Source organism: Aphidius gifuensis, linkage group LG2 (genome assembly GCF_014905175.1).
Source record: "Aphidius gifuensis isolate YNYX2018 linkage group LG2, ASM1490517v1, whole genome shotgun sequence".
NCBI classification, from domain to species: domain Eukaryota; kingdom Metazoa; phylum Arthropoda; class Insecta; order Hymenoptera; family Braconidae; genus Aphidius; species Aphidius gifuensis.
In genome coordinates, this window is record NC_057789.1 from 27,550,690 (window position 1) to 27,577,583 (window position 26,894).

The following is a 26,894-nucleotide window of genomic DNA, read 5'->3' on the forward strand; positions in this document are numbered from 1 at the left end:
AAAAATTTATAAACTCACTTTCTTGTGTGTAATGAAATCTGCGAATTGTAATGAGATACTTAACTGAAAAATAGAATTTGATCACTCACCTGGAAAATAATAAAAAATAAAAATATATTAGTATAAGGTATTAGCTAACATGTGGTTGAAAGGTGATTTTGTATCGTGTTAAAAACAAATAGTTACGAGGTCGATTTAAAATATATATATATAAACAGGATTTAAAATAAATAGAGTAAATATAAATCTTGTAAATTCACTTATAAATTGAAAGTAAGAGTATACTTTCTTACTGATTTTAATGCTGATACAGTTACATAGAGCCTTATGACTTTATAGTTATATATTTTCAAAGTAAAATTTCTATATAGATATTTACTGAATAGAAATACTTTTTCATAAAATTTATCTACGTGTCAATTTTGATGCTTATATAATGTAAACTTTATTGAGATTATTAAAAGTCATTAGCTTATATTACTTATTTTTAAAAATAATATTTACGCAATATTAATAGTAATTATCTAATTACTTTGAAGTTAAATAGTTTTGATGTTACAGGGTAATTAATTTTGGGTTTATCATGAATGTTTTTTATTCTTTTGTACAGTCAATTCCCATCAAGTACACTACACAAAGTGAAACAGGATGAATGTGAGTGCAAGCAAGAAAGTAGATTCATGTAATTCTCTACAACCACAACATGCTGCATTACGAAGCCATGGGTCAGTGTCTCCTGTCAAGGTCTTTTTACTTCAACATCCTGCATGGCGTGACGCGACACGCAAACTCGCAGTATCAATAATTTTTTTTATTTTAAATCTGACATCATCTCGACAATGATTAATTCCATATTTAAATATAAAATATAATATTCAAAAATTTATATAAATTATTTAGGTTAAATTGAACAATCAATATTATCGATTATATAGAAAAATAGATTTGTACAATTTAAAAAAAAAAAAAAAAAAATTTAATTGCACAGTAACCACGAGTGAAATAAAAAAATACTGTTTCAGAATAAAGTGGATGGAAATGTCGACTTTGACATAACGAACTAGTGAAATGTCGAAATAAAAAAAAAAAAAAAAAAAAAAAAAAACAAAAGGAAATTAAAAATAGAAAAAAATATCTACGTAACAAATTATTTGGAGAAAAGTATCCGGTTTATTCATGAATTGAAAGTTTTATTTTTATTTGACGATGAATGTTGGACCTAGTATATTTCAGTATTTCTACTTTTATATTGTTAGCTAGACGGCATGACCAAAAATAAAAAAATGTCAATGTTCTCGTAGCCTACATAGCTATACATATATAGATTTATTTTAGTTAAATATATATTTTTTTCTCCTAACAAAAGAGGTGTTTTTTTTTATTTTTTATATTTGTTTTTTAACCTCGTTGGTGAGTTGAAAGCCAAAACTGAATAATGCATGTATATAAATACAAAACATAATTGTTGGCGTTATGCTTGACGCCCTTCAACAGCTAGATATCATACAAATGCATCTGTAGATATGTAGAACAGATATTTATATAGCTAACTATTTCAAATAATTGTCAGTCAAACGATTTGATATTCAAAACGTGCATATTTCAAAAAATTATATTCAAATAAATGATCAAAATAAAACAAGCAAATAGCAATTTAATATATTATTTTTAAAATGACAAAAAAAAACAAATTAAAAAATTCATTACGAGAATTATTATTATTAAGTATTTTTTTATTTTATTATGATCTTTATGTTGTGCACATTTAGAATTTCAGTTGCAATTTAATTATGATAAATGTCGAGCATTGAAGTCTGGGATAAAGTCTAAACTATAACATGAATAATTAAAATAGAAAATAATAATTTTAAATAATTATTAGGAGAGTAAATTAAATTGTAGAAAATAAAAAAAAAATATTTTTCAAATAATACTGAAATTTTATAGACCGGTAATTCAATTTTCATTTAGATTTTTCGTTTTTTTTTTTTTTTGACTTATTAATACTTTAGCTATCATATGTTTTGAATAAAAAATCAAACAAGTTATTTAAATATATACTATGTTATTCAATTTTTTCAGTATATTTTTTTTTTTTATGCTGTAGATTATGATGATTTTTTTACAGTCAGTAGTTTCTTTGTGTCTCGAAAATAGATAAAAAAATAAAAGGTATATGTTTACAATGCTTGTACTTGCGTACTGTAGTCAGAATGAATATCATTTTTGTAATGCTTGAACGCATTTAGGTTAAGGGAAAGAGAATCCCCAACCTTTTATTGATCGCAACGTTTAGTTTGCGTAGTAGCGGCTTGTGCAAGATAAATTCAAAGATATATTTTTTCAACTCACTTATAACTTATAAATTTTTTTTTTCTCCAGTATTATTTGAAACTTGACAAATAAATTAAGAATATAAAATAATTGTTTTTATTTTTATCCATAAAAATAAAATATAAACAGTTTAATAAAAGAAAAAGACAAAGAAAAAGTCCGAATCTTATTGCCATTGTTTTTCTTTGAAGAAAATGTAAGGAAAAAAATTCATACAACCTGTAAAAGATGAAAAGAATATACCAATAAAAAAAAAGAAAAAAAAAACAAATGAAACTTGACGATTACCTTTGGCTTTGAAGGTAAAAAAAAAAAATGCTTTTTCAAATAAACTTTACAAACACGTAAATATATTTTTTTTCAGGTTGATTTTTCCCCAATATTTCTCAAAAGACAAAGTGGGCAGGTTCAAAGATTGAATTTTTTTTTATAAATATAAAAAAATTCAAAAATTCAATTCAAGTCAAAAAAAAAAAAATTCTTTTTATATTTTTCTTTGTATTATATTTTAAAAGTTTTGATGTGGTATCCTCGTCGAGTCTTTGGCACACAAGTCGAGTGATGTCATCATAGAAACGACAATACTGTTTGTGGTCCAGCATATTATCTCCAAAGAAGGAAACTTGACCCAAGTACTTGAAGGCCAAGACTCTCGGAAGTTTAATAATTTTTGATTCATTAACTTGATTGCCTTGTGTATATATATACTTAACGATGATAATAAAATGACTATAGCATCTAATCTGGCATTCAAATCAGGGTCAAGAGATCGGTACTTGGAAATATTATTTTAACAAAAAAAACATGGCTTATGTCGAAGCTACCAAATTTTGAGAAAAACCCAGGGCAAATCGAAAAAATTACTAGAGATAAAAAATATTCTATACAATTTATGAAACAAGAACTAATTTATTAGAAGTATATTTTTCAACTTTTGTTTGTAAATTTATTTATTAATCAAAAAGCTTGGTAAATAAATTGCAGATATTTACGGTGCTGTGATAAAGACAGCAACGAGTTATATCTCGAAACTCCTGGCGGACATTTTGAGAAGATGAAGAGTAATGTTGAGAGTGAATGAGGACCATGATAAAGGATAGCGATTTTGCGGACGAGTCATTGTGCTCCCTGGAGACAACAAAGTATCAAGACGAAGAATACACATATATTTACAGAACAAAAAAAAATCACGATTTTTCAACACAAAAGTCGAAACGTATTTCTTAAAATTAAATCATTATTTAATTTCAAAATAAAATTAATGTTATAATTTTATTCAAATGAATAATCAACACAATGGATTGTAATTTTTTTTTATGTATATCCGTTGAAGATAAAAAGAATTTTGGGAGAAATGATTTATGTTACAATAGAGAGAACGAAAAAAAATTAAAATGATGTCGAAACTTGACTTTCTGTCTAAACCACTTGAGGGCCGTTTCGTGCATGAATTTTTTATTTTTTTTGATCTTACCTTGTATCAAAGGTTAAATTTCACTAAAGCCACTGGCGGTTTTACAAAAGCAGCAGTTACTAATTAGACAAGTTTGAGTCTCTATAAAACAGTTGATTTGTTTTTAAATATATTTTGTTTTTCAGACATTCTCAAAGATTAACTAACAATTTCAAAACAATATAATTTATTCTGTTGAATTTTTTTAAATGCAATGATTTTTATTATGATGGTAAAACTCATGATAAATCTCAAAATTTATTAAATTGTTTCGAAGGGAAATATAATCTCGTGTAGGAGGATATGCGTTGGTTAAATCCCGGATGAATTGAAATTTTTTTATTTTAAATATGAAGAGAGTTTTTGTTCACACTGATTCACACCCATATAGTAAAATATAACCGTGAGTTGTTGGCAGGCATCAGACGATGAGGGCAAGGGAAAAACTAACGCACATCGAGGGGGCATTAAATAACGTGCATCACGACACTTTCCGGTGGGCAGTAGATAGTTTACAACACGTGCATACTCAATCGGTTATATGACTCATGGACTTTCGCATGGACTTGTAAAAGGGTCGACGAACTAAAGTTCGTCCTTTTTTTTTTTTTTTTCATATAAAATTTTCCTTCTCAAACTAGACTATACACCTGGGAATTTTTTTATTTTATACTCCTATCAAATGTAGCAGTAAAATAAGAAAAAAAGTAATCATTTTTTGTTTCTTTTTTCAAATTGGCATTTATAGAAAGTTGTTGTTTTTTTTTTATTTTTCAAATATATAATTTAACTGTTTTATTATTTAACCATTTATTCGTTCTAATAATTCTTTTATATTTTTAAAAAATTATTACTGAGAGTTTAAAATTAAATTTTATTAACGTTCATTATTTATTTTATTATTATTCTATGCTGTTGTTATTTAATGTATAGTTAGAAAACCGAACGACCTATTTTATATCAATATATTTTCAACAAAACGATACAATTAAATTATAAATATTATTTAAAATAATTTTGTGTGTACTTAAACGTCTCAATATTATTGATCAATAAATTGAGGAATAAAATTGTATTTAAAAAAGTAAAATAGTTATTAAAACTTTTTTTATATATTATTTTTTCAATTTCGTTGAACGATTGCATCGGTTCAATATATACATACATAATTTCCGTAGGATGAATATTTTTTCATTCCATTGAAATCAATGGACGATTGGTTTTCAAGTCTAGTTCGCCCACTAGACTACTTTTTTTTTTTTATTTATTTTTTTCTCCAAAACGAACAGACATTCTATGGACCCTGAGCCCTCATTCCTCTTCTCAATATATTTTTTTTTTCATTACGAACGGTATTTTGACTTTGTTACGTTTATAAATCGTGTCTTTCTTTTTTTTTTTTTTTATTTGTCACTGTCCATGAGTCACAAAGAAATAAAAATAATAATATAAATGAATCAGAAAGTTTTCGGTGAATTTATTATTAATTTGTCTTGCTTTGGATGAACAAGCGAGTGGTATTACAATTATTTCAAGTGGAAGAAGAAATAACTAACTCGAGAACTAAGTTAAATAAAAAAAAATTCATCGATGGGATAATTCAACAAAGAGAGACTGACTAGATCAAGACGTTCTACAAGTGTTTTAAAAAAGTTTGCAGAGAAAAAAAAAAATGACGACAAGTCACCTTCAATTTTTTTCATGCTCTTTTAGTCTGTTATCAAATTTGCTAATGATAAATATAATAATAATTTAAATCTCATATAGAAAATTAGTTTAATATTTTATTTTTGATTAAAAAAATAATATTCCGTTAACTAATCGACAAACAAGATAAAAATAAAAGACTATAAGTTTGTGGAAATAAGAACAATCGATTTGGAGTTTGCACAAGTGTGTTTCTAACTTTAATAAAATAGTAAAAAAAAATTGGAAGGGATAAAGTGGTGCAATTTATTGAATATCAACAGATCCTTAAAAGGAAAAAAATTTGACGATGATTCAATATTTTATTCTACTCGAATTAAAGACCAATCAAATTTCAGATTTAACAAAAAGAAAAAAATCATTCTTTATTAAATTTTGTAAGAAATAAAATTACAAGAAACTTAGATTAAAAAAAAAATAGATTGATAAGACTGTCAATATTGTATTTCAATATTGTTATCGACTAATAAAATTTATAAAAAAAAATTCAACAAACTTTTGTCAATTCCATAATAAAAAAAATAAAATTATAAACTTTATAGAAAGATTTTAATTATAAAGTTTTTAAATAATTTACAGTTAATGAAATAATAAAAAATAAAAAAAAAAAAAAAATGTTTATTATGCAAAATAAAAATAATGTAAAAGTAAATTAGTGTTTGCCAAAATTGCATCATGTTTAGAAAGCGGGTCGTTAGATTTGACATGAGGTCATGTGACAATCTAACACGCCTACATATGTTTCAATTACTCATGAATATAACTGTAAATAAAAACAATGATTTTAAAATTTTATGCATGTTAATTTGTTTACTTAAACCGACGAAAATTTTATCTCCACAAAATTATTATTATTTTTCTGTTCTGTATAATATTCATTTACGTTTATATATATTTTAAAGTCGGTATTTATAAAATTTATATATAATAGGTATTGATTTGTGTGCTATCACTGATAAACAAAATTCAAAAAAATATATGAGCTTATCAGTATATAAATACGCTTGTATAAAAATAAATAAAAATAAAAAAATTTCAATCTATTTAAATTTAATTTAAATTAATTAACAGCTAAATTGGTATTTAAAATATTTAAATAATTATTATTGGTGTAGAGGTCTAATGAAATAATAATAATCTGTTACTAGGTGAAAAAAAAAATTAAATTTTTAATAAATTGTTTAATTATGATTGCAATTTTTAATGACTTAATTATTTCATTTTATTTTTTTGTGAAATTCAAATTTATAAACTTATGTATGTGTAAAAAAGTTTGTATTCAAATGAAGAAAAAAAATGTATTGTTTCAATTATGTAAGATTGAAACTTTGGCTAAATGATGAGAGAGACTACTGACTAGTAGAATTACTAATATATATTGTTTGGAAACATCAAGTATTCAATGCTTTTTGATATACTCAAAAGAGGATACATATATTGGATAAGTTTGTATGAAGATACAATGTTACAGGTTGAATGAGCGATATTTGAATAGGAGTCTGTATTCATTCTATCATGGCATTCATTGTCACTTTTGAGGATCTGATGTTATCAAACTTTGCAGTGTGATACGAGGCTTTGATATGATTTAATATGTTTTAAAAATTGTCAATAAATGTATCTTCTTGTTAACTATGCAATTGCTTAAAAATATACATATATTTTTAATTTTAAAATCAACAAAGTTAAAAAGATTTAAAAAAATTAAACAGATAAATTAAATGAAGAGTATGTTTTTTTTTTAAAAAAAAGCAAATTTATGTGTACGAAAATAAAATACCGATTTAAAAACTTACTGAATGAAGAATAGTTGAAGAAAAAAATTTTTTTAAACTTGTAATCATTTTTTTTTTTTTTTATAACTGTATAATATAAAATTTATAAAATTTATTTAAACCATTAATGTCATTTTTTAAATCTTAAATTTGGGATATTTTAAATCACAAGAAAAAATTTCTATCACGTTTAAAAAAAATTTAATTCACCATGAAATATAATATTGCCAATAAAAATTTAATAGTCTCATTATATAATGATGCCATAGATATTTTTTAATCAACAATGTTCTTCAAATGACACACACAACTTACAACTTCATTTTATCATTGTTTTTTTTTTTTTCATCATAAATTATGGTTCATAATAAATGTTATTTAAAAAAAAAAAATCATTAATCATGATAGCATTATTAATTTTAAAAGTTGATGAGATATATTTTATGTATTATTATTTTGAAAAATTTATCCTTTTTATTTTTATATTTTTCATGTCATCATGGAAGATAGCCAGAAAAAAAAAATATATATCTGATGTACAATATCATATCTCTCTCGAGGAGAGAGAAAAGAACAAAGTGACAAAATATAAAAATGAAAAAGTGCAAAAAACTATAAATTAAATAAATTGCAAAAAGGCACGTTTGATTGTATTATTCTTTCACTCAAGTGGTTTTTCATGAGATTGGATCTGCAAAAAGTCTCTGTGAATCGAACGTGAATCGTACGATACAAAAAAAAAAAAAAATACTGACGTTATTCTCATGAAACTTTTTATTTGATTTTTTTTTTTGGAAAAACCTTTTACTTTACTATTCTTCACCTCTCGTGTGACAAATATATACCATCATATATTGCAGAAATAAATGAAAAAAGTACCAGAAAAATTTAGCAATGCTGAGCCAATCTCAATGAAACAAAAGAATTCGATTTTGACCAATACACATCTTGATAAATGGAGTAAAAATAAAATTTAAAAAAAAGTCAAGAATAATAATAAATTATATAGGTAACATGTCATTGAATTATTGTTAAATTTTGAAAGAATTATTATCGACATTCTTCCAAGAACTATATAAGAAATAATAATAAGAGTATAAGACTTGAGAAGAAATAATTCAACTTCACTCTTTTGTAGCTTCTGTCAAGAGCAAAAAATATAAAAAATAAAATACAAAAACATTAAACAACACGCGAAGTAGCATTTACTTTGACTATAAAAAAAAAAAAAAAATATGATAATAATAATTTAAAAATTCATAGTGGTCAAGAACGTAAGATAAAATAAAAAAAACAATTACAAAATGAAAGAGTACAAATAAATAAATAAAAAAATGTTTACGAAATATTTACTGACTCTTATTAAAGATTATGATTCATACATTCAATGAAGAAAAGAAAAGAGTCATTGAAATTTTAAATGTAAATGGTACAGTGTGTAGGCGATGATAATAAAATAATAATAATAATAATAATAATAAAAGAAAGTAATATATTATCGAAGGTCTTTGAAGTCAACGTGCCGGAACAGAATAACAGATATCGTAATAATCGAACAAACTATATTTTATTTATAATTTTTAAGTTTTAAAAATTATTAGAATAAATAAGCTGCCAATAGTTGTATATAAAATTTAAGTTTTCAACTGCCGATTGAAGTTGCTATGATCAAAATGAAAAAATTTATATAAATTTACTTATACAGGGATGAAAACCGGTTTTGCCACGTAGCAACTTTTATAATGAGATTCCAACAAACGCCTTTGGACGATAATAAAATATAAAAGAGACACGATTTATCAGCTGAAAAATGAAGATTAAAAAAAAAAACAAACGCATCTATTGAAGTAGTTTTACATATGAATTAAGTGCACATGTGTTAGTATAAAACGGAAATAAGGCTGTTCGAAATATATATTTAGAAAATTCATGTTACACAAAAAATAACAGTGAGAAAAATAATAATAATAAAGATTTAAAAAATTATAGCTTTTTCCGGTTTGACATTGTGGTCAGTTGGAAAAACGATAAAGCAACAATTTAAGAAAGGAAAAATTAAAGGGGAACTACCAGATGAAAAAAAATAATAAAAAAATTTAACAATAGCAAATAATGACTGTTGCGATATCGACTGAAATATTATTTTGAGCATGTTATTTTTTTTTCATCAATTTTTTGTTAGATGTTTTTTAATTTTGGTACAGTATGTTTTTAAATTGCCGCATGTTTTTTTTTTTTTTTTCAACCTATAAGAATTGCATATCATAAATATTCATATTTTATACCAACTCAACACAAAAGAATTTATTTACAAATGAATATATTATTTAAAAAAATAAATGAGGAAATGAGTTTGATATTTTTTAAATATTTATTATTATGATTTTTTTTTTTTAACTGTTTGGAGCAATGTTAAAATGGAGCCATGTAAACACGAGATTTAATTTGAATTTTTGGCGGAAGTTGAACGTTATCATGACCTATTTTATTTTTTAAATTTTGTTTATTGATAATTATTATTAAAAAAGCTAGTGGCAAATTATTGTTTGAAAATATTCATAAAGAAAAAAATAATATATAAAAAAAAAACATAAAAAATAAGCTTATAAATGATTAATATATTTTAGAATATTATTTCATGCTATTAATTATAAAAAAATTATATATTTACCCAGAAAAATACGTTAAATCCAAAGATCACATATTTGAGACAACAGCTCACTTCACTAGTATCCCTTCTGTATTTTCTCGCTGGCATGATGGAAACACATTTATCATCTATTTATTAAATGATAAATTGTTGGCAATAATTCGCCAACAAACTAGCACAACATTATTGTTCATATGAACAAAAGAAAACACTTGAAAAAAATGACGAAAAATAAAAAACTGCACACGAAAATAAACAAATAATAATGAAAGTGAAATTATACACTGGTCACAATATCAACACATCATAATAACACAATTGATTTATTGTTTTTTTATACTATAGTCAATTAAATTTAACTAGTTAAAATATTTTAATACTAAACTTTATCACAGTTTATTGAATTTTGTTTGTTGTTGAAATCAGCTGTTCATTGTGAATATATATCAAACTACAGCTATATTTTTAACAAGAATCATTGTCACTCCAAACGACAACGATCAACGAACTGGTTGCCTTGCTGTTGCTGGTCAAGCACGATTCAGTCGCGTCATTTTTCCCCTCTCTCGCACAGCCAATGAAATACCATGGTTTAACTATTGCACTCTCTCTGACTCTCTCTCCCCCATGCCCTTCGTGTTGAATCGTTTTAGTTCGGTCAATTTCGGTAAGTTTCGAACGACCTTATCGGCCGCGTTTCAATATCTCTCTCCCTCAAAGCCACTCAAAGTTAGATAGACAACCCCAACTTGATCACCCACGAATGCATCTTGCATTTGTTTATTTATTTATTTTTTTTTTTTTGAATGCTGCTCTTGTTTTTTTTTTTTTTTTTTTTTCTTCTCAAATGGAGTAAAAAAGTTTTCAAGGGTTTGAGAAATATTTCATTTCAGATAGATTATTTTTTGCTAAAAAAAAAATATTGAATTTAAATTACAAATAGTTATTAATTATTGATCTATTATTATTTAATAAAAATATGAATAATAATTATATATTTTTAATTAATTATGTCTGTCGGTAAAATTTATTAATACATAGTACGTAAATTCCTACTGCCTGGAGACACTGCTTACATTTTCCTGCATTTTTCTTTTTTGGTGAAAAACAAAAATTATTTAAATAATAAAAATTAAAATGAGTCATTAAATAAATATAATTATTAAATAATAAATTACCTTACATTGGTGCTCTATCATGCAATATCAAAATTTGCTTTAGTAGAAAAATAAACAAAAACATTAGAACTTTGTCTTATTGCCATCTTTAATGAAAAATTTTGTAAATTCCTTTCAGTTTTTTGCAGTTTTTCTAACCTTAAAAAAAAACTATGGTTTTATAAATTTTGTACACCACTCTGAAAAAATAATTGTATTATTATTAAAATATAAACAATCAAACAAAAAAATAATTGACACTAAAAGTAATAATTAATTATAACAAGCATGGCTTTGATATTGAAAAAGGTAAGTGAATAAAGGGTTAATGGATATCCAACAAACAATACTCCAAAATAATAATGTTCTATTATTCAATCATGACAGGTCATGAATAAATTTTTCTATAATTAAATAAACAATAACAATTAAATTTTAGGCAATACAAAATATACAATTACAATTACCTTGCTGGCAAAGATCATTTCATGCAACTGCATCACTTGACAAGTGTCGATCTGGTCGGTACAGGCCAACATTAAAACGTACAAGACCCTTGACTTATGAAATGGCAAATAAACCACATCAGTTGGCCCACAGAAAATCATGGAATGCCTGGAACACTTGTAAGTTAATTTATAGAATTTTTTCAACAATTTAATTTTAAATTACAAATTATTATTCTTTACATAAAATTATATTTCACAGCTAATGTTGAGGGTGGTCCAAGATCATCAGAAATAGCTGTTGAAGATGAATTTATTCGTCGTTTTATGTCTGGTACTTGGCACAATATTTTTCTCAGTGAATTGTGTATTAAAAGACATCACAATATCATAAGAATTGTTGGAATAATCAAACAAAATCTCGCAGCAAGAAAACTCTACTTTTTAATTGGTTATACACAAGAATTTTTGAGTTATTGGCTGCAAAGTCCAGTCAAATTAGAATTACAATCAGTCTCGAATCCTGAAGATGTTATTTTCAAATATATCTAATTAAAAAAATAGAAATTGTTATTATTTAATGAATAAACTTTTGAAGTAATAATAAATAAAATATTATCACTTGATATTTATTTATTTCATTTTTTTTTTATTTTCCATGTATTTTCTATTATTTCATTAATTGCTACAACTTGATCATGATAGAAACCAAGCCCACACACAAATATTGCATTTATTTTTTTTCTTTTCCAAATTAGTTTACAGACAGATTTATAATTTTTTATCTAGATACTGAAGGACATTTTAGGTACAATTAGTTTTCAGACGAATTAAAACAGTCAAAGTTGATTTTTTTTTTTTTTTCATTTTTTTTTCTTTACGAATAGATACATTAAAAAACAAAATTTGTCATTAGATTGATACATGATTTGTACTTTTTTAATTTAAAAAAAATACGAGCAATAGTTTGAAATTATTTGAGTTATTAACAATTCTTCAAATTAATTATATTTAAGATGTAAAAATCTGCTTGTAAATAAAGAAAAAAAAAACTAGATAAATATGATAATATAAAAAATATCAGACTACTATTGAAATCACTTTTATTTTATAATTATTTTTCCGGTACGATAATTGTTATGAAAATTAAGTTAATGCATATACTAAATGCTGATTTTAATTTAAATGAAAAAAAAAAAAAATAATAATAACAGACGAACTATGTCTTACATCTAATTACATTTATTATTTCAAGAATAATAGCAAATAATTCTTGACGATGAAAAACAATTATTTTTCATTTACGTAATTTTTAAAAATGATATTTAATGATGGGAAATATTTTCCAATTTTTGGTCCAGTAATTACTACGTATTCGTCGATAAGAGAGTCAAATAACTATTTTTCTTTTTTTTTTTTCTTTTGTCTTTAATTTGTTAATGCGAGCTAAATAATACATTGATTTTTATTGACTTTAGATTCAGGATTTAAAAAATAAAATAAAAATACTAATTAAATGTATACAATGAATAAATCAGAGATAATTAATCTAATCATTTTAAACATTTTTTTAATATTTTTTTTTTTTAAATTGATAATCGAAGAATTGAAAACAATTCAATCACAAGTTGTGCTAAATTTATTTTTTTAAATCTAATTTAAAAACGAACGCAAAAAAAAAAATAATTAAACTAGACAAAATTTATTTTTGACAATTAATACCTATATTTAATTTCATTTAGTTATCTAATTATAATTATTTTCGTTTTATTTTGTTTTTTAAATTCATTCATTTATTAATTTCATTATTGTAATTACAATTTTTTTTTTTTTTCATCAAAGAATAAATTCAACGAAAATTAATTAGACACTAAATTATATGCAAGTGAGTATTACACTGATAATAATTGATCATCATTCATTGAGCCAATGATTTTGGTTTGTCAGATTTAAATTTACGAAAATGTTTGTTTTTTTATTTTTTTCGATTAAAAAAAATAAAAAGGAATGCAATTTAATTATTATTCAATAAGCTCGGTTGATTTTAACATTTTAATATTTGCAAATAATGCAATTGTTGTTAATTATTATTATTATTTTTTATTATATTGATAAATCAATTATCATCAAATAGAATACTTGATAATCCATGATGCATTTTATTTTTTCATTTAAATTAGGCCAGACATAAATTACGTTTTATAATTCATTACAATATTTTACCCTATCCATTTACATTGAGTCACTGTGCAGTGAAATTAATCTTAACAAATCAATCTACAATTACAGAATGTTCATTAATTGAAAGAAAAAAAAAATATTACAATTAAAAAAAACTATCTTTTTTATTCAGTTGTTATTATTTCACAATTATCTATTTTTTAAAAATTATCATTATTTACAATTTCAAATTTTTATTAAATTCCAAAAAAAAAAAAAGTAATCAAATAAAGTTGATAACTTTTGATTTAAAAAAAACAAAAATACTAAAATTTGTTTTAAATTAATATAAAATACATTATCTAGCAAATAACAATTTTAAATAAATGTTATTTGCATGAATCAGTCAAAAAAAATTATTAATATTATTTTTAAATTTCCAACTGAATAAACAAGTAGAATAATTAAAAAATATTATTTTTTGTCTTTAAGATGATGTAAATTAAAAAAAATACTTTTACACATAGTAAAAATAAAAAAAAAAAATTTAAAATTATACGAATACGTAAATGTCATAATTACATTACAATACCATGCTCACAATTATACTTGCTACAATATCATTCAATTATCTTATTCATTATTATCATTATCAATATACGTGGCCAATAAGAACAGTTTTGTACTTGCATTGAAATTGTTAAGTCAACTCCAAACACTTCGCACAGCCCAGTATAGCGTATTTATTTTAATTATTATTTATTTATTCTTTTCGTTTATTCTGTTGAATTTGTTATTACTTTTTTTCTTTTTTTTAAAAATACAATTTTTCAGTGGATGGCAGCATTTCTTTTTTTTATTGAAAAAATTGGCTTTGAGATTGTTGTAATGTCATTCAGGAAGAAGCCAGATATATATATTCTTTTTTTTCGTTTCTAATAAATACTATTTGTTCGTTTTTAACTCTCTTTTTTTTTTTCAAATACACAAGTGAAATTGTTTTTTTTTTTTTTCAATTGTTAATGTCAATATCACAGAGGTTTAATCGGAATTATTTTTCTCTTTTTTTTTTGCATTTTCTTCTTGTTTTTTATTTTTTTGTTCTTTTTTTTTTTAATAGGAAAATAGGTATTTATGCGCTAGCAAGAACATATATATTTTTAAATATTATTTTGTGATAATAAAAATTATAAAAAATCCAATACACTATACATGGGCTAAACGCATTACAACATGGCTCCTTCCATCTGGTCATTTAAAGTATTTTCATTACTTACTATAGAATTGTATTTTAATTTTAATTTTTTTTTTCATTTTCATTTGTTTCATTTTCATCATCTGTGCGGTAATAATAAGTAATTAAACATTTTCTATTTAATGTAAATACTTGATGAGTTTTTTGACTCAGAATAAAAGTTAATTTATCAAATAATTAGGATACGGTCAATTTGTAAATCGTTATTTTCTATTTTACCTTTTCGTCGCTTTGCATTTTCATTATTATTAATTTATTTTGTTGTTTTTTTTTTTTGTTTACTTGGTTCTATTTATTAACTGTTGCTACCTGCGTGATATTAAACCATTACTGGTTCCTCCCGTTGGTGTCATTTCCAATTCGACTAGTAAAGGAAAGTGGTCTAAAAAAAAAATAAACAAATTAGAAAAATATTATAAAAGCTTAATTTTTCAATAAAAAATAACTTGAGTTAATAAATTACCAGATGGTATATGAGGATGTGGACATCCAACAACTTTATTTTCTCTAAACCAGTCAGCGCTGAGTGGACCAAGAAGACCAAGTGGTACCATGCTTTGTTTTGAATAGAAAATATAATCAATTATACCCTTAAAATCAAACCTGTAAAAAAAAAACAAATAAAATTATTTTTTCAATTATTAAACAATTACATTATGTAAATATAATAAATATACTTACGTGTAATTTGTATACATCATGGTATCTTCACTGTATGCTGATGCAAGTTTAAATGAATGTGTAAATTCATTTGGTTTTTCACATCCAGATATTTTTTGAAGACATGATTTATATGTCAACTCTTTAAAATCACGATGGTCCGATGCAACACGTCCAGATGTTAAAAATTCAATTACACCTGTTAATAAAAAAATAACACATTAATTTATTTTATGAAATAAGAATGTCTTTTAATAATTTTTAATGAATATTAAACATACCAGAGTCTGGTAAAGAGTTGAAATCACCACACAGTAAAAGTTGAACATTGGAAGAATCTGGTTTATGGCCAGGTCTAAATGATTGACCAGCTTGATCAAGAATCGAACGTAGTTCATTACTCAACATCATTGTTTGTATCAATTTAACATCACAAAATTCTGGATCCCAATGAATGTGAGCAGTACAAACAAGAATTGGCTGTTGTATTTGAGTTGGATCATTTGGTAGACCTTGAAATAAATAATTAAAAACAGGAGTTAAAAAACAATAAATAGGAAGCTGATAATATATATTAAATTTAAAAAACATTAACTGGTAAAGAGGTAAAATAAAAAAAGCTTTATATTTAATATGTTCTTTGCATTTATTTACAAGTTGAATATATGCATATGTAATATATCACGTACATCATTTCAAAAAATAATTGATACAAATATGTGAATGAAAAAATTTAAATAATATTATATAATTATTAATATTTTAATTAAAAAAAAAAAAAACGATAAATGAAAAACTAAAAAATAACTATCAATGTGAAGACTCCATAAAGAAGAAAACATGGATAAGCAATAAGAATTTTTTGTTTTTCTTCTCCAGATAATGCTGAAAATAATCTTGATGCTGATAATGTTGCCCATAAAACAGCCATTGCAGCAAGTATCATTCCAATTGGTCCTTTGAGAGTTGTAAATATACCAAGTCCAGCAAGTGCAACAACTGGCAATAAACAATAACCAAGTACTGATGCTACTGAGAAAATTGTTATATTTCCAGTACTACTCATTAATGACTGTAGTAAATACATGAGAAAACATGATGTCATTGCAAGTCCATATATATATCCAAAATGTGCTTTTGAACCAGATAATAATAAAAATCCAGCAAGAACTAAACAAAATACACCTGGACCAGCTAAATCAGTATCTTGCATAAGATAATTTGCATCATCAATTTGTCCACGACGATGAAATGGATTTAATACAGCCAATGTTTTTTGTATTATTCTGTCTGGATCAATTCCAAGTTCTTCCAATAATGGTGGTTCATCTTCTTCACTTCCAAATTCAGGAACTAAAAAATTAATTATATTTCTTTTTATTCAAGTGATGTTTACTATTCACTGGATGACATGCAAAACATCAACAAAATTAGCCTTGTTTGTTTTTTTTTTTTTTTTCTTTTGATTGATAAAAATAATAAATCATCACATACCGTTTTCAAAATCAGCTGCTGCATATGTTATATTACCAGCATAACTATTTTGTGTTGGATCTAAATATGGTTGTTGTGAATATCCTGAATAATCATTATTTTGATCATTGGTATAATTATGAAATTCAAATTGTTGGTTAGGTTGACCAAAACCAATTGGTTCATTGTTAAATTGATTTTGTTGTGGTGGTGGTGACCAATAATTATCTTGTCCAGTATAACCAGACATTATTTTTGTATTTATAAATCAACAAAATATATTAATTATATAATTTATTTATATTTTATTTTTAAACAACAACAAATGGTCTGGCTAAAAATATATGACAGTTTGACACCGCGACAAAAATTACGAGATAACACAGAAAACTGTGTTATCATAATATTATTTAATTTTCGTATTAAATTTCTACAGGCTTCGGTAAGGTGGCAGCATGATATAGTTTTCAAAATGAAAAAAAAAAAAACAATTATTTATATAATTTTATTTTTAAAAATGTAATAATAAAATTATAATTATCTTTTACCTTTGTTCATTTATTATTTACATTTTTTTTGATAATTGTTTTTGTTAATTATTCAATTAAATTAATTATAAAATCCAATTAACAAAATGCTAATTTTATTCTTCAATATGTTAGTAATTTAATTTTTTTTTTTTTCGGCCAAAGTAATATCATAGTGATAGTAATTTAATTTTTTTAAATCCATCAAACGGCTTTGAGTGTAGCTTTTTAATGAATACTAATTTAATAATTTATATTTTCTCTCTCATTATTATACTTGTAAATTTATTAAGTCACCAATATAAATGTTAAATAAAAGCTATTAAAAAACGATTATAAATAATAATAATATCAACTAAAATAAGTTGTGGTTATTTAAAATTTTTGCATAACCAAAGTTTGAGTTTTTTTTTTAAATCAAGCATATTATAAAAATGGATAAATACAATAATAAAAAAATTTCAATATTCAAAGGTATAGAGAGCTATATGATAATTTGAATAAGTTAAACCCAGACAAAATGTATTATCTATCTGTTCTATAATCACACCTTTTGAATAATAAAACTTCTTGGTATAAGGAATATTAATTGAACAGCCGTATAGAATTTGCAATATGAAAGTTAAAAGGAGTTTGTCGACCATTATGTTAATAAATCACTGGAGATTAGAATAGATGCTTGCTTTTTTTTTTATTTTATATTTTTGAAACTTTCGTTTTTCTGCAGCTGTATTATGGGCGTAGATATACAACTACTTTGTAGAGAAACCATCGAAGAAATTGAACTCTCGCATTCGTCCAAAACTCGTAAATTACTGAGCAAATCAATATTACAGAAAAGTGGGCTTTGCAAGAAAGCTCTTATCGTTAAAACGTCTGAACGGCCCTGTCGTTTCTTGTAAAGTATCCAACATCATTTTTTTTTTTTTTTTTTACATATATATAATTTTCTTTTTCTTGTTACTTGTTTTTTTTTTCTTTATATAATTCAATATGTCATTGTAGATTGAAGCTAAGAATAAAAAAAAATAAAAATATACACTTCAAGACGTCTAGGTGCTTTTTTTGTTACAGAGACTTTGATAAGTGTATCAATCAATTTTAAATTAAATACCTCTCAAACTGTCAAAGCTAATTTTTTATAACTTTAATTAATCCTTACGGAAAATAAAAATATACTTGAAAAAAAAAATGTTAATCAATGCTCCTCGTTGATTAATCATAAAAAAACAAATATTAAAACGTTTGCCAACATAGTCAAAATATAATAAAAAATTTGTTTTTAATTTTAAAATATTAATTGATTGTTATAATAAATAAAAAGTTATGTATTAAAAAATTAAGATAATTTGACTACTCATTAAAAATTATCGATACTCAACGTAAAAGGTTTATATATTTTTTTTTCATTTGCATTATTAACAATGCACTTTGATAAAAGCTTTCAAATTAAAATATAATTTTCAATATTATAATAATAATAATAGTAAATAAAATATTAATTAATTTTTTGAAATTTAATAGTTGTTTTTAATAATGGCTTTTGTTGTGTATATTCATTATATAATATCCATTACGTTATTTTTATTTTTGATGAATCAATGGTGATTAGTATAGACATATAATGTACAATCAATAGATACAATAATACTGTTGTGAATAATGCTGATGTAGAGATGGATTAAACTAAAGAGAAGATATATTCTCTCATCTCTGATACACGTAAGCTTTGACCAAGCCGCTTAGAGACCTATTGATTAATTCAACAACTTGATTTGTCTCTTCGTTACCAATGATTCGTATACGATAACCCTATGGCAAATGCAAATGTATACCTTTACAGTTGAATATATATCAAACGACAGGTAATTGAGATGACACAGGTGCAAGATGCCAATTGCTTCTATTTATCATTATGTTTATATTTTTAATTTATTGTCACTCATTCATTGCACTAATATATCACAAAAATTGTGATTTAAAAAAGCCAAATAATTATACAAATAATCCACGATAAAATAAAAAAATAAAATTCAATTATTGTCGCGTTTATAATAGGATTTTAATAATAATAAAAAATTAAATATTTAATTGTGTATAAGAAAATCCAAAAGCCATGTTAATCTATTTATTTTTCGAATATTAAATTTATATTTTTCTTTTCATTTGGAAACGAAAAAACATTACGAAATGGCACTTACGATTTTGTAACTATATAATACGATGATATATATTTATTTATTTGAATATAAATAAACACAACAACTATTTATCAAACGGGCAAAATGTTTTTGCATTATATGTATGCAGTGTGAATTTATTAAACATTCAGTTTGAAATACATTTATGAAAGTGTAAAAAAACAAATTCTGATATAGGGTTTGTTGCGGTGGTTGCGTGCCAATGAAATAGTAAGATATATATATATTTTTTTCTTTCCCTTTGTGGTATCATAAATTATTTACGATCACGCGTTAATTGACTTGAATTACAGAAATGCGTATCTTGGATTTCTCGTTATAACCATCCATGACTACAAAATTATCCAACATCTACATATATATATCAAGAATAAATATGAGACGATATTGTGAATAATATTTTTTTTATTTATTAATTTGTGCATTACTGCTATTTTATTTTATTTAATTTCAAATAGTTAATTAAAAAAATTATCAGTTATCAGATTATATGCATATGGATTTTTTTTTTTTTTTATATTACGAGAATGTAATTTATTCTTTGGGATTTTCTTTATAACGATTTATTTAATTACCATTTTTTTATTTTTTTTTTATTTCTATATGATATTATAATGAATTGCAATCGAGGTCTTCATCAATAAAATCTCTTGGTCGTTATATGATTGTTGATTAACGATAGAGTCATCAATGGATTCAAAGAAAAATAATATTAAATTTTTATTTTTTTTTTTCTCCAATCAGTACTTGTTTGAATACTGATTAAAAAAAGATAAAATATATATTTAATTTATTATATTTACTTATTTATTTTAACGATTTTTATATTGAAAGAAAAAATTTATATGTGTATAAATTTATAGTAAATATTATTAGTGAATTTATTTAAAGTAATTTCAAGGTATATCTTATTTACTTACCATTATCCCAAGCTGCCTCAGTTGTACGAAGTAAAGCAGCTAAACCGATGTTATCTTTTGGCATAACTCTGTTCAACATGTGATCAGAACCTTCAGCATTTGCCATTGCAAGCTGATTAAATTCAACCAAGTGCTCTTTTATCAGTGTAAATCTGTAAAATAATTTATATATTTTTTTAGTTAAAAAAACACATCAACTTTGTATTTAAATTTAAATTTATTGTATCAATATTTTCATGACAGTAAATTTACAAAAATTTATCAAAATTTACTGTACGAGTTTTATTTAACACAAACAAGTTTTCAATGATTGTGATAAATGTCTGTATGGATCGAATTTAGTTTAAAAATTTTATCAAGTTTTTTTAAAAAAAGTAACATATGCTTTTGAGTATATATTGTAGATTTAAGTTGAAAATTCAAGTTGGCATATACAATCATATCACGTATCACATCTGAAATATAATCGCGTTTACCAATGTGTTGCACGTAAGCCCAAAAGTACTTCTTCGTGCCGATTTTACTATAATAAAACTATCCATCTTTTCATTTTCATCGATTTAATATTGAATGAAATATATATTTTTAACACTTGAAAAAATTTTTTTCACCATTTAACACACTGATTGTCTAATTAATAAATAATATAAATTTTAAAATACATATATACAAAAAATATTGGATAATAAAGTTTGAGAAAGCTCACGTCATGAAAAGCTTTATTTATTTTTTTTATTTTCCATCTAATAAACTTTTTTTTATTTTTACAAAATAAAATGATTAATCACCTATATTTTCCCTTGTCAGATATTTTCTCAATAAATTTTTCTTCTACAATAATTAATTATAAACTAAAGCTAAATCAATTTACCATTAATTACTCGTTATCATTATGATGATAAATATATATTATGATTTTTTTATTATCAAAAGAAATAATAATAATAGCTTGTAACTCAATTGATTTACTGGCTGATGATAAAAATAGGAAAATAATAATTTTTAAGATATACGAGTGAGTGTTGATATTGCTATGAAGATATATATTCTGAACAAAGTATTTAAGATCGAATGAAACCAACTTTTAAGATATAAACAAGACCGTTACATTGTGTGCACAAAATAAATATTAAAAAAGCGATAAAAAGAGGGATACTTAAATAGTATAACCGAGCTTTTTATATATTTAAAAAAAAAAAAAAATACATTTGCTATTTTTCTCGGTGCAAGGAAAAAGGTAAAAATAAATTTATATAAAAATTGGCATAGCAATTTATCATGCTAATGGTCTCACATATATTTTGTATATATTGTAGATTTGATAACCCGTGGGCAATGTGCCTAACAAATATCGCAAACTGGACTTCAATTGCATCGCGATATTGAAAATAAACGCGAGCCCAAAGTTAAACAAACTATGATATGGTCACGTGCATCACGTATATATATTCCCTTGGCGATAAAATATATATATACAATGGGTAAGTTAATGTGAATTGCTCGAGGGGCCAACTGTGAAATAACCATGTGATAGGGATGTAAAAAATAAAACTATATAACACGGGTTACAAAAAAAAAAAAAAATTAAATTTGTCGCATTATCGATACCATTTGTTTTTCTCATTGTATTAATTTATTTTTTTTTTAATTCAGAATAATAAATATTTATATATCAACAAGAAAGGTAGAAAATATAAAAAAAGCAGATAATAAATAAATAATTAATTGTTGTTTGTAAATTGTTATATGAAAAGAAATAAAATAAATATTTAAACTGTGACAAATTAATTTATAAAATGAACAAGTATAGTTATTGTTATCAAATTATATTTTTTTTATTATGATTTTTCTATTTAACGAAATGTTATTTATTCGATTTTTTTTTATCTTTAATTATTTATTGAATTACTGGTTTTTATTTTTGATTTCTGTATGATATCATAATGAATTGCAATCGAGGTCTTCATCAATAAAATCTTTTGATTATCATATGATTATTGATTAGCGATAGAGTCATCAATTCAGTCAAAGAAAGGAATAAAAAAAATTATATTTATATTTAATTGAAACTTGTTTAAATACTGATTGTGAAATGATAAAATTTATATATATACATATTTTTTTTTCAACGTTATATATATATTTGATTTACAATTTATTTATTTATTTATTTTTAATTTATACTGTACAAAAAATTTTGAATAGAAAGAAAAAAAAAAATTTAATTACCCACTTTTTGACAAATTAAAATTATTTAAATTACAGAAATGAATAACAATAGAATTTTTTTGAGTATAATTTTTTGTTTTTTTATTTTTAATAAAGTAAAGCTCTTTGCGTCATTATTGATCACAAAAGAAAAATACCTCTTGGGAAAAACCCACACACGTTGGAAAAAAATGAAAAAAAAAAAAAAAATTTTTTCTTGTCTTTTTTATTTGGAATTTCCCTTGAGTAAAACTCTATTCTACTATTCGCTCGAGTAAAATAATAATGTTCATATTGTTTAGAAAGTGAAATAAAAAATAAATAAATGAATAAAAAAAAAAAAAACTATATACCAAATAAAGTGGATGAAATAAAAAAAAAATAAAAAAAATGAAAATTTTACTTACTTTGCTGTTCTATAAAAGATTGCACATCCATCAACATATTTTCTATCATTTTCACCCATTGTTTTAGCACGTGATTTTGGTGAAAATATACCATCATAACCATCATGCTTAAGTTCAGGCAAAAAAAAGTTATAAAATTGATCAGTTTCAACTTCTTGAAGACTTATCAAATCAGCAGCATAATGACGTATCTCATCGAGAATACCTTTTTTACGATATTCCCATTCAAGTGCCCAACTTGGACAATAGCCATACATTTGACGTGTTGCATATTTGTCACAAAGTACATTGTAACACATCACAGTAAAAATACCTGAAATAAAATAAAATAAAAAATAAATTAAACTAATTAAATATACAAACAAAATTAAATTAAATAATCAATAATATTAATGAACATAAAATGAATCAATTATTAATTGAATTAAAACTAGTTAAATAAGTCGAGTATATTATTCAGTAATACATATTGTATTACAAAATAATTAGTGGAAATTGTGATAATTAATTTTAATTGGAAAATCATGAAGAAAAAAATATAAACTTTTATATAAAAGTTTTGAGTATTTATTTATATAATTATTTTGTAGATGTAAATTTTATAAATCTTTTGATTTGCCAGTGAAATATAAAATGACTACTGTGCGGTTGGATATCTCTTGCCAATAGCTATTCAGAATATTGTAGGTGTTCAATGAGAAATCCAGTTAATTCGTATGTATTTGTATATCTGTATATGTATGTATATAAAGACAAACATTGAACTACAAATAGACAATAGAACCAGTGAGCTGGCATTAAACTCATTTCTATCTCACTTTGTACGAGAGGTTTGGGTCAGAATTGCTAGACCAGTATGTCTGTTGATGGTAAAATGGAAGTTTAATGTTGAGGCAAGTTGATGCTAGACAACTTGCCTAACCACCATTCAATTCTCATTCCAACAATTTCTTGGCTTTTAGTATAGAGCAATTCAACAATTTAAAATTCCAAGATCATTTAATAAAATAATTTATTTTTTTATATTTGATTGATCAATTTTTAATTTTAAATTTTAAATATTAGTAAATAGCTTAATTGATTTTAAATCGTTTGTACTTATTTAAAGAACAATAAAATAAAAAAAAAATAAATTTTCAAATGTAATTTAATTAAGCCTTATTTTATAATTGAATTTAAAAAAAAAAAGAAACACCAGAATCAATAAAAATTTTCATCAATAAATTTCAGTTTGAATTGCTTTAAAGTAATTTTAACAATAAAAAAAACATCTATAGCTTCTTTCGATCGTATTAAATAAATATTTTATCGTTAAAAAAATATCACATTGACTGTGCCAGTGGCACTTTGTCGAGCATTCGAGTATGAATCAGTATTATATATATTAAGGACAAAAGATAGGGTAAGAGGATCAGCATAAAGTGAGCTGTCTTACCAACGTCGTGAAAATGTCTGCATAAATTTTATTCAATGTGACAAGGACCTCAGTACGACAGTTAGACTTATTTTTTTATTTTATTATTATTATTATTATTATTATTTTCTATATACACTACTGAGCTTTCTGAGATTTTAAATTTAGCAGTATATTTTAAAATTCACTTATAATATAACTTGATCAGTCTTTTACAGAATATGAATTAACCTGTTGATATACATGACTGACTATAATTTATTTTGTAAATTTAATTTTATAATATTTCAAATTTACAAAATGATTTTCTCATGACAACATGAAACTTGTCAAATTTTAATTTTACTTAAATATTTCAACGATGAAAATAATGGGTAATTAATTATTATATCAGCTTTGTTTTAGTCTGAATTTACAAATTTTACCTATACAAAATGTTAATTTATTTCAGTTTAATGCAAAACTATGAATCAATATATCCGCTTGATTACAAATTCAATATGTTAACAAATTTAACATTGAACAATTTAATTTATTTTGATAGTTGTTAATTTAAATATCATTAAAATATTCACACAAACTAAATGTCGGAAGAATTAGGTTTTTAAAAAAAGGTTTTAAATTGATGAATTCATCAAGAAAGTAATTATATATCTGTATTAAAATAAAGTAAGGTAGTTATTTTCAAGTTGAATTTACTGATATGAATCAAAATGACTTACTCTTTCAGATTCACTTGTATGATCGTGTTGGGAATACATTATATTTTGTCTTGATGTTGCGTGAGATATTCAATGTTAATAGACGTTTTATATTTCATCCCTTTTTTTTTTTTTTTTTTAGTTCATTACAAAAAAAAAAAATGTATAAAGCTAGTGGTAGACAGTTATTTATTGTCATATATACCTCGTTAATGTTTCTTATCGTATAGAAAAAAATTAAAAAGTTTGAAAAAAAAATTGACCAAAGTTTTATGTTTCATCATAATTTGAATTTGTTTTTTTATTATCATTATCATAATTTATTTTTATACTTTATACCGAGGGGCTATTGGTGTAGTCACGGTGTTACTCTGGGTGTAGTCACGTGTAGTTATGGAGTATTTGTACTTTTTTATTTAAAATATTAATTTTTATATCCACCATATGAATTTCCAACAGAAACGTTTTGTTGAATAAATAAATACGGTAGCAGTCATTAATAGTACAGCCGATTGCAATTTTTCGTAGTTATCCATTTATTTATTTAAAAACAAACGCAAAGCTGGAAAATTATGGAAATTTGTGAATATATAAAACAAAAGACATATTTAAAGGTTTTTTTTTATTTTTAAATATTTAATTAATATTGACTACATTTTGAAGACAATCGATAATTTGTAAATTATTGATCGAATAACGAGCTAATGCATTCGATCAATTTTCAGCTTGTGGCTTAAATTGGATAAGTGCAACGATAAAAAGTTTGATACTGATAGAGAAATCGTTTTAAATGGAAATAATCTATGATCACTTTGGAGTTTTCTTGCTTAATACATAACTATATTTATAGATGTACCATACATATAAACACTTGAGAAGAGTATTTCTTTTTTTTTTTGTTTTCGTTTATTTAAAACCACCTGGTCTCGTTTCCTATATTGAATTCCACTATACACACAAGATTGTTCAACATAATCAGCATATAAAAATATATTTTTTATTTTACATTTTCATTACATCTAGAATTTCAATTAAAATCAGAAAACAAAATACTAAAACCTTACACAAGAGAAGCAACAAAAAAAAAAAACTTTCTACCATTTTTTTTTTCTAAATAAAAATAAATACTAAAAAAAAAAATAGTTTGTAAAAAAATAATCTTTGTATAAAAAAATAAAAAATGTCAAGCAACAATAGGGTGTATAAAAATGAGAAAAAAAAATATTAAAGAACAAAGAAGAGTATAAAAAATTTAAACTAGTTAAATGAATTTAACTCGAGATTGGCCTTTTGTTATATTACCCTTCTGAGTGAGTTTGCATGGAACCAAACATCAGCCATGTGTGCTATATTGAAACGGAAATCGAATAAAAATTGAATAAAACGTAAAAGAAGAAAAAAAAAAAAAATAACATGTCGAAAGTGATGATAATAAATACAGTTTGT

At 23.7% G+C, this 26,894-nt stretch overlaps 3 protein-coding genes across 8 annotated transcripts in view; 1 reads left to right on the forward strand and 2 right to left on the reverse strand.

Annotated features, from left to right (window-relative positions):
* The first annotated feature begins 11,334 nt into the window (after nucleotides 1-11,334).
* LOC122850015 (28S ribosomal protein S24, mitochondrial) lies at nucleotides 11,335-12,148 on the forward strand. The gene is made up of 3 exons (XM_044148966.1): nucleotides 11,335-11,385; nucleotides 11,516-11,702; nucleotides 11,785-12,148. The coding sequence occupies exons 1-3, from the start codon at nucleotides 11,365-11,367 to the stop codon at nucleotides 12,072-12,074; spliced, it is 498 nt and encodes a 165-aa protein (XP_044004901.1). The 5' UTR covers nucleotides 11,335-11,364; the 3' UTR covers nucleotides 12,075-12,148.
* Nucleotides 12,149-15,060: 2,912 nt separating this feature from the next.
* The window catches only part of LOC122850019 (CCR4-NOT transcription complex subunit 6-like), a 208,892-nt gene continuing 197,058 nt past the window's right edge, over nucleotides 15,061-26,894 (reverse strand). For all 6 annotated transcript variants that reach the window (XM_044148970.1, XM_044148968.1, XM_044148969.1 and 3 more), the window contains 6 exons: nucleotides 23,334-23,646; nucleotides 20,719-20,870; nucleotides 15,879-16,109; nucleotides 15,619-15,796; nucleotides 15,401-15,540; nucleotides 15,061-15,319 (listed from right to left, as the gene is read on the reverse strand). In XM_044148970.1, the coding sequence (XP_044004905.1) occupies nucleotides 15,243-15,319; nucleotides 15,401-15,540; nucleotides 15,619-15,796; nucleotides 15,879-16,109; nucleotides 20,719-20,870; nucleotides 23,334-23,646 (1,091 nt within the window). In that variant the 3' untranslated portion in view covers nucleotides 15,061-15,242. The remainder of the gene's footprint in view (nucleotides 15,320-15,400; nucleotides 15,541-15,618; nucleotides 15,797-15,878; nucleotides 16,110-20,718; nucleotides 20,871-23,333; nucleotides 23,647-26,894) is intronic.
* On the reverse strand, nucleotides 16,224-17,442 carry LOC122850020 (protein YIPF5). Its single transcript, XM_044148974.1, has 2 exons — nucleotides 17,092-17,442; nucleotides 16,224-16,950 (listed from the first exon to the last, which is right to left on the reverse strand). The coding sequence occupies exons 1-2, from the start codon at nucleotides 17,318-17,320 to the stop codon at nucleotides 16,394-16,396; spliced, it is 786 nt and encodes a 261-aa protein (XP_044004909.1). The 5' UTR covers nucleotides 17,321-17,442; the 3' UTR covers nucleotides 16,224-16,393.

What these genes read in the sequence shown, in the direction of transcription:
- LOC122850015 (XM_044148966.1), top strand. Translation starts at nt 11,365, where the DNA reads ATGGCTTTGATATTGAAAAAG. An exon ending in TGGCTTTGATATTGAAAAAG is followed by an intron (nt 11,386 to 11,515) that starts GTAAGTGAATAA and finishes ATTAAATTTTAG; the next exon opens with GCAATACAAAATATACAATT. An exon ending in ATGGAATGCCTGGAACACTT is followed by an intron (nt 11,703 to 11,784) that starts GTAAGTTAATTT and finishes TATATTTCACAG; the next exon opens with CTAATGTTGAGGGTGGTCCA.
- LOC122850020 (XM_044148974.1), bottom strand. Translation starts at nt 17,320, where the DNA reads ATGTCTGGTTATACTGGACAAGATAATTATTGGTCACCACCACCACAA. An exon ending in AGCAGCTGATTTTGAAAACG is followed by an intron (nt 16,951 to 17,091) that starts GTATGTGATGAT and finishes TTAATTTTTTAG; the next exon opens with TTCCTGAATTTGGAAGTGAA.